General features: G+C 44.9%; 1 protein-coding gene across 1 annotated transcript in view; it reads right to left on the minus strand.

Annotated features, from left to right (window-relative positions):
* Nucleotides 1-8,145, minus strand: part of sv2bb (synaptic vesicle glycoprotein 2Bb) — a gene marked incomplete at both ends in the record, with an annotated part of 49,974 nt that extends 41,829 nt beyond the window's left edge. The window contains 2 exons of the mRNA XM_080736484.1: nt 5,000-5,226; nt 7,910-8,145. Of these exons, the coding sequence (XP_080592610.1) occupies nt 5,000-5,226; nt 7,910-8,145 (463 nt within the window). The remainder of the gene's footprint in view (nt 1-4,999; nt 5,227-7,909) is intronic.
* Between the last annotated feature and the right edge of the window lie 1,026 nt (nt 8,146-9,171).

The following is a 9,171-nucleotide window of genomic DNA, read 5'->3' on the forward strand; positions in this document are numbered from 1 at the left end:
GAAAAAGGTTTCTATCACACAAAGATTTGTAGGACCCCCTGTAGTAACTCTGAGGACCCCCTATGGGTCCCGGACCCCCTGTTGAAGACCCTTGCTATAGAGTGCTTGTTCAGTACAGGAACAGGGGTCTCGCCGTCTCTCCAGCCCTTTAGTGTACAGAAAATACATTTTCCGGTTGAGGGGGAATCATGGCACCCCATCTTTAAGTAAAACATGTGAGTACCGTTTCCACCACTGCTAGCATGCAGCTTTGTTGGGGGTAGGCTATTCTGGGGAAAGCTGTATCAGAAAATATCTACAAGCTTGTAGATCGGCTATTTTCAGTGAAGTTATTTAATGAATAGCGAAAACAGAAAATACACAGGTATAGAGCCCCGAGGGACTCAACAATGTGTGTGGTTTAAGTGGTTAAAGGACAATGTCACCCATTTTCAACCTATGTTCATATAATTGGTCCTCACTAATGGGTTTCTGAACTGTCCACAGCCCTCCTTTGAGACACAGACCATTTTATCATGAGCATTAGCGGTAAATGGTAAATGGTGCATTTATAGCGCCTTTATTCAAGGCACTTTACAATGATTCATTCACCCATTCACACACACAGTCATACACCGATGGCGGAGGAAACTAATGCAAGGCACCAACCTGCTCATCAGGAGCAATTATTTAGGGGTTCAGAGTCTTGCTCAAGGACACGAGCTTGGACACTAACTCTGGGGGAGCCCGGGATCGAACAGCTCTACCTCCTGAGCCACTGTGAGGACCAATCATACAGAATTGGAATGAAAATAGGGGAAGGTGTCCTTGAAGGAAAACAATAGACTATATTAGACGGCACTGCCACACTGTAGTTAATGCCACTCCACGGCCCTAACCCAGCAGATGTGCATCAACCCCCCCCCCCCAAAGTCTGTCCCACTAAAGAGTGAGAGAGACCAACCATTTAGAATGTGTTGGTCCCAGAGCGATGCAGTTCACTCCTCCTCATTGCAGTCTGTGCGTATCCTCGTGGGAATAATTACATGTGAACATGGACAGGTAGCCTACCACGACGAAGTATGGATGAAAAATGACTTTCAGAGTTTGGAAAATAAAATGCATTTTCAGAAGCCATAATCAGCGTCATGCTGACACGCATGCATGCACGTGCGCGTGCACAGACACACGCACGCACGTTGCACACACACATTGCCATGAAATGCAAGGTTTATGGCCTCCTGTGAACACTGCTGGTCTGTGTGTTCTACTTCTAACCATGCATATACTGTAGTTTAAGCTTTGGGAGCTGTACACTGAGCTGTACTCGTCTTGATATTCATAAGGAATTAGGTGCAGTTGTCTGGCCTATTTGTCTGTTTGATTTACATTGTTCTGTTAATGGGAAGAGAAGGGGGGAGCTACAGTACAGTACCAAAGCAGCATATTTCATTCTCTCATCACAACTTTCTTGTGTAGCCCTATTACTGTATACACTATACAGTACAGTATGACTGACTCTCTCACTAAGTATAAATAAAGGTTATGTGAACTGTACTGGCTGGAGGTGTGGCTGCTGTTCCCAAGGTCAGGACACAAACAATTGATCGCTCTGACAAACTGGCCACCTGCTGCTCTGCCTCTCTCGCTCTGTGTGTGCTGACTCAGAAAACACACACACACACACACACACACACACACACACACACACACACACACACACACACACACACACACACACACACACACACACACATACACTCTCTAATGCCCACAGCGAGAGAAGGAGGGGGCAGGAGAGAGTGAGAAGGAGGAAAAAGTGCAACATCATTGGACCAAAGCTTAATTTCATTTAGGCGCCGCTAAAAATAGCTGATCTTCAAGCTCACAGTGTGTGGCACTGCTGTTTCCGGTGTACAACACTGTTGAACATCAACACAGTTTAAATCAGGCTTTACATTATGTGGTGGTATAGCCTCTGGCTGAGCCACTAGGAATCAGAGAAAGCTAGGGGTGGGGATGGGGGTGTGAGGAGGAGATAAGGAGGTGTAGAAGAAAAGGGAGAGGATATTCGGGATAAGACCTATTATCTATAACTGCCTCAATTTGATATTATATTATATAATCAACTCCAGCCATTTCATTTAACACTCACAGCTTGTCACACATTATCGACCAGCAATCAATATGTCAAAGCTTCTCTATCTGAAACAGTCACGGCTATCTATTAGTGACGACCATATGAAACAGTCACGACTATATCTATTGGTGACGACCATATGCAACAGTCACGACTATCTATTATTGCAAAGATATGTAACCGTCACAACCATATGCAACAGTCACAAACATCTGCAACAGTCTCGACTAGCACTATTAGTGATGACCAGTGGTGTAATATGGATTTTTTAAGTGTGGCTATTCTAAATTCATGACGTCACGTGAACGTCGCGTGCACGTGCACGTGCGCGTGCACGTGTGCGCGCGGCTTGCTAGTTGCTAGTTGAAACACTGTATTCAGTTGCCCGAGTATTGTTATGCAAAGTTTATACAGTGTAACTGAGGACGTAGGTGAGGCCTGCTTGCCCGTATTGTTATGCAAAGCAACCAGGAAGGGGGAATGAAGCGTGGACACACATCTTGACGGCGCGCATGCACGCTTGTGCATGGGCCGCGTGCGTGCAGCTTGAAAAGAATGGGGATGCCGTACCTCTGTGCTCCTACGGCATCTCACCCCTGGTGATGACCATATTTAACAGTCACAACCATATGCAACAGTCACGAAAACTTGCAACGGTCACGACTATCTGCAACGGTCACGACTATCTGCAACGGTCACGACTATCTGCAACGGTCACGACTATCTGCAATGGTCAAAACTATCTATCTCCCTTGGTCACGACTATCTATCTGCAACAGTTCCAAGTCCAACTATCTGCAACAGTCACGACTATATCTGCATTCCAATGCTATTTCAGACCCACCTTGCTGCAGCAGTCATGGACATTTTTGTATTCAAGAGTGATTATCTGTGTTGAACTGAATATGTGAACAAATCTAAATCCAAAATCAAATATTTTGTGTTAAAAATCTGTGGCTGTACATTTCTATTCGACCCTTATTGGATAATAGCTTTGCAAAGCACAGGTCAGCTCTTTTCCTTGGTATATTTTCTGTATGACGCATCGCATGAATTTGCATTATATAGGGCTGGCATGATCAAACGAGAGAGAGAGAGAGAGTGAGAGAGGTACAGAAAGTACATTGCCAAGCTGTATCCATTAGTGTGATCATTGCAGTATTACAGATCCACGGGTTCTGTCGACAGCCTCCTCTTTTCCCTCCGATACTGAGACCTCGCTCTCTCCCTCCTTTCCTCCTCAGCCCATTTTTCCTCCACTCTTATCTCCCTTAGGCCGCACCGTTTATCATCTCATCTGTCTTGCCTGAAAATGACAAGTCCAACTTATTGTGTTATCTGTCCGCGCCTCTCCTTTCCTCGCTCCTCTCATTTCTCCTCCATTCCTCACTCCTCTACTTTCCTCTCCCCATTATCTGTCCTCTCCTCCTCTCTCCTCCCCTCTTCTCTGCATCATCTCCTCTTCTCTCTCTGCCTCTCTCATCTCCTATCTCTCTTCTCATCATCTCATATTCCCTCCCTGTCTACCTGTTGTCCCTCTGTCTCCTCTCTCTTCCTCTCCTCTTTTCTCATCGCTATCCTCACCCCCTCATCTCTAGCCTGTCCATCATTCTTTCTAAAGGAAGATACCCACCCATTAAACTACTGTCTGCTTTAAGCCCTTTGCACACAGGACCGTTGCGTTTTTTTCCGTTTGCTGTATGAGTAAAACGCATTGGATTTGGTGTGCAAGGCTGTGCAGAATCCACACTGCGGATCCGAAAGGGAGTCATAAAAGGAGTCAATGAGTTTTTACCGCATGCGACAAGACGCACGAATCGAACTGGTTTTGATCGAGAAAAAAATGCACGGCTGCAGCCACTTGTCGCACGACAAATTCGGAGCCGGTGTGAATGAGGTCGTAGAGAATCATTGTTTTCATTAAAAAAAATGCAATAGTCAGTTTTGTCCGTGCGAAAGAACAGGTCTGTGTGCAAAGCCCTTTAGTAACCAGCCATCTGTATATTTACAGTATACTATAGTGTAGTACAAGTACAGTACTGTGTATTATAGTATTGTACAGCCCACCAATACACATGTCAGAAATGCACACACGGATGTACACATACTCAATCACTAAACCATAGACACATTCAATATGCAAACACCACTTACTGGAGGCACATTTACTCTCAGCGCCCCCTCCGCACTCAATCTCTCTCTCACGCACGCACGCACGCACGCACGCACGCACGCACGCACGCACGCACGCACGCACGCACGCACGCACGCACACACACACACACACACACACACACACACACACACACACACACACACACACACACACACACGCTGATTCATTTCTGCTTCCATAGTTCCCATTAGCTAATTAGCCAGCAGGTCTAATTTGGTGATTTACTGAACACTCTTAAGAAGCTTCGGGAACGTATTGACCGGCCTGTGTGTGTGTGTGTGTGTGTGTGTGTGTGCCAGGACAACCCCCTTGATGTCCTGGCATGGGTTCCCTGTGAGGCCTGCTGTACACTATACTTGCTCCTGAGGGGCAAATACATGTAACGTTGGGGGTCCTTGACAAGTTTGAGCACCACTGATACACATGTAGTACAAGACATTTGTAGAAGCGGCCTGCAGGTCTAACTAACACAGAAATCGCTGGACTTAAAGTCAACAAAGCATTATTTCGAACGGTAAAGTAAATTAAAATGCTTTGTTCCTTTTACTATCTTGTGTTATTGATCATGCTAGCCGTATTTTATACTTTACAATTAAGAAATTGCATTACATTTCTTTGTTAACTCTATGGGTTCCAGACCCTGCCTCTAGAACATTCTCTGCACGTCCCTGCCTCCCTCCCTCCCTCCCTCAGACGAGGCTTACCCAGCATTCCCTTCTCGGCGTTGGACAGACATAAATCCTTCTCTGCGGAGGGGAGAACAAAGGCCACCACGAAGCACTCCACGCCGTCGGCCATCAGCGCCAGTCCCAGTACGACGTACAGGGTCCACTGGAACCTGCCGTGACCACAGTCCTCCATGATGTCCTCGTACTGTTCAGACAGCTCCTCCAGCTCGGAGACGGCACTGCCCGCCGCTCTGGATTTAGCCCTGGAAGAGATAGATTAGATGGGAGGAATGTGCAAGAGATTTCAGACCAGGGGTCAAGGGATGGCCGATAGTTGGCATAAAATGTAATATTGGAAAATATTTGCATTGTTTTTTTGTTTGTTTATTATTTTATTTATTTTAATTATATTTATAAGTTACAGGAGTTATTAATGTATGCATTGCGTGATCACTTTCAAATTAGAGCACTGCAGAGGGCAGGGGTGGGTGTGTGTGTGTGTGTGTGTGTGTGTGTGTGTGTGTGTCTTTGTTCAGCTGATGCTCGTTGATGTTATAGGCAATTATGCTTCAGCATTGTCAAATAGGCCAACATCTGATCTAATGGGACTAACAAGTAACAACATAACTGTATTATTTATATTTATTAGATATTATAGCAATTTTATTTTATTAGATATGTGACGTTGTTACCTGACAATTAAGCCCCGTTTTCACTGAGCAAAACTTCTGGGAGTTTTTTCAAAAATGACGGCAATTTTGAAATTCACGCCATGTGAAAACGGCCACTTATTTTGTGTCCCGGCAGTTTTGGGGGCCGAAATTTGACGGGAAAATACCTAGTATTTTTTGCCTAAAGTACCGTGACAATACAAATTTCCCTCCAGTGAAAACGCATGCCGTGAATTTGCCGTTTTTTTGACAACCAGGTGCATGAAAGGAGCCAGTTAACAGTTTAAAACATTGTATCTGGGATTGAAAACGACCTGAATGTAAAGGAATATATATTAGAAATAAAGTAGGTCTACAGCTTCACCTTGAATAGGGGATTAATTATTTAGGCTAGAATCGCATTGACAAACACAGTAGAAGTCTATTTCTTTCGTTCTCTGGTCGTGAAGAAAAAAAACACAGCTAATAATCTACAAGCCCACAAGTGCAACACGTTGCATCATGCAGCGATCCTTTCTGAACCTTCTGAGCTTGCTCATGGTTCAAACTTATTTGTATTCTATAGCCTATTTTTAATTAAACTGTGTGGGTTTTGATACAAGTCCGGTCTGGAGAACGTGATGATACGGGATGCGATGCGCTCGTAATGTTGTGATGAAAGCTGGAATCTTTACCAACTCAAAGAGCTGCATCATTAGTTAATAGTTTCTCCTCATTGCATGATTAAAAGTGTTTACAGAGCAGCGAGCATCGAGTCTGCATGGTCATCCATCGTTTACAGTGACGCGTGAAAAAAAAGCTAAATCTACAAGCCCACAAGCCACAAGTGCATGGGGGGAGCGTTTCGCTGTTAAGAGCGAGATTTCCCCCAACAGGTTGCATAACGCATGAGCGATCCTTTCTGAACCTTGTGTCGTTGCATGAAGAATATTTTGTTAAATCCATTTGTAGCGTTCAGGGTGAGAGAGAAGAGACGCACCAAACCGAACTGGGGAGACTGTTTTTTGCAGGTCTTTCAGCCCGCGTGTGTTTTTTGCAGGTCTTTCAGTCCGTGTGTTGCCATGTCTGCTAATTATAAGCGACTCTGGGCTTGATTTCCGTAAAGTTGCTTGTATGTATTGATAGTGGCTGTTTGCGGTTTATTTGTTGTGAGCTTGTAGATTGGCAATTTTCAAGTAAGTAGGTCGGGAGTGGCTTATTGTCGGTATCAGCCGGTAACACGCGGGAGTCTGTCCCCGTTACAATGCGCTAGAGCTAGACCCCTGGGAGATGGACTGCTGAGGTGGAGCGCCACACCTACCATCAGCTCCCAGTACTTGCCGCACGACTTGCCAAGTCGTGCTACTCATACGCTGAGTTGGCGGTGCCCAGAATCGAACCCATGACCTTGCGGTACAAAGGCGAGAGCTCTACCGACTGATGCGTATAGTTTTAAAGTGCTCGTGTGGCTAGATAATATCACTTTTTGGGGCTTATTTTTGTACACCTGGTTGCTTATTTCTCTCGTAAAATCTGGCAACACTGGTTTTTATCCCGTCACAATGGCTTGGTGAAAACGAGCGATACCAGTATTTTTGCTGCCGATGAGGGCATGTGAAAACACCCAAAAAACTAAACTCCCGGCAAGTTATGCTAATTATAATTATTTATTTTGCCGGGAAAATTCCGGAACTGCAATGAAAACATGCCTCTAGTTGACTTTTGGTGAAAAGGCCTGCATATATCGGTATCGGTTAATATCGGTATCGGAAATTAAGAGTTGGACAATATCTGAATATTGGATATCAGCAAAAAACTAATATCGGACATCCCTACAGGGGTAGGGATTTCAGGCCAAGGACCCCTTAGCCTAGAGAGAGAGAGAAGCAGGGACCCCCACTACATATTGCTGTCATTACATTGAGTGCAGAAACCTTTGCCCAAGCTTTATACTGTACTGTTGGTCTGACAAAATATGTTATACCATACATGGTCTTGTAAAAAATGTAGCTATATATATTTGATTTATTACATGTTGGAAATATTTTGTCAATAACAACATGCCCAAAATAAGGATGGCTATAGTACACAAAGTGAGAGAAAGAGAGAGACACACAGAGAGATTAACAGAGTGTCCGTAGAAAAACAGAGCAAATGAGTGTACACTACACTCCCTCTTACCACCTGTTCTTTGGCTCAGAGTGGGATGATGACTAAAAACAAAACCAGATGGTAACTGACAGGACAGTTGGTCGGGAGCGTAATGCAGTCAGTAACATATTTCCTGAACACCCACCTCGCCGCTCTCTGTGCGGCCTTGACTTCGTCAGGATGTGGGATGCCCTGATATTCCCCCTCGTACATCTGATCCTCCTCGTCGTGGCCTTCTGTGGCGTCGCTGCGCGCATCCTCTTCCTGGGGCGGGTAGTCTGCCTGGTAGCCGTATCCGTCATGGCCGCCCCCTTCTCCGTAGGTTCCGTACGCATCGCCGCCGCCCTGGTGGTAGACGTTGTTCTGGTACGGGTCGGCCATTTAAAGCCTAATTGAGCCGAATTGCACTTATCGCCGTGTTTAACAATACTAGGATGGTGGGTTTGTTTTTATTCAGTCAGCCAAAGTATAGTGTGGCCTAGGCTGTCATTTGATTTGAGTCACTTTAGATGAGATAAATGACTGCTTTGTAATATTGGTTACGCATAGCAAGCTAACAAGGATAATGACGCTGACAAGTTCATACCAAAGTCATTCAACAGGGAATGAGCTTAGCTGGGAATGAGCTTTTCTTGTATATTTTCACACTAATGGTGAGTTTGTTGTAGGCCTTGATCAAAGTTGTCAGTTCTAATATGTACAAACTTTCTATACAAGGGAGGAGGGTGGTGAATGTGTTCCCCACACTCAGTCCTCTTCTGTTGAAAACGGTGCTGGTATACGTAGCCTGTGACTGGAGATGACTGGAGTTTATCCCTTCATGATTCTCTCCTCGTCTGAAACAGGAATGAGACAAGGATTAGAACTGGTTGTGATTTTCAGAGAGTACAGTGGAGGTCTTGTTTTGAGCGGTGCTAACCGCTCCTACACCTGTCTGTACATACAGTATGTCCCAACGCGCTTTGTCTGTCCTGCCCCATCCCACATTGGCCAAGCTTCGCGGGACGCTTAATGAAATGAACTCATAAATAGCACCGCTCACTTCACACTGGGTGTGATTTTCTTTTGTTGTGATCTCAAATGTTGTGCCATCCTGTTGACAAAATAACCAGCTTTTTGTGTCATCTATTCGGCATGCTTGTAACTTGTTGTACTGCCTGTACCTTAAAAAATTGCGATCAATCAATGATATGTGCTGTAGGTAGTGTTTATGTGCGTGCGTGCGTGCGTGCATGAGTGCATGAGTGCATGTGTGTTCTAGATGTCTATTACAGTGAGCTTGCAGTGAGAAAAGCAAAGGTAGAGCAGTTTTTAAGATATTGTACATTATGTCCTCTAGACTAGAGGACAGAAAACCTAAACCAAAGAGAAGGGAGACCTGCAAGACATGATGGGACTCGTAGTCCA

The sequence above is a fragment of the Nannobrachium achirus genome (assembly GCF_963921795.1).
Source record: "Nannobrachium achirus genome assembly, chromosome: 11".
NCBI lineage: Eukaryota > Metazoa > Chordata > Actinopteri > Myctophiformes > Myctophidae > Nannobrachium > Nannobrachium achirus.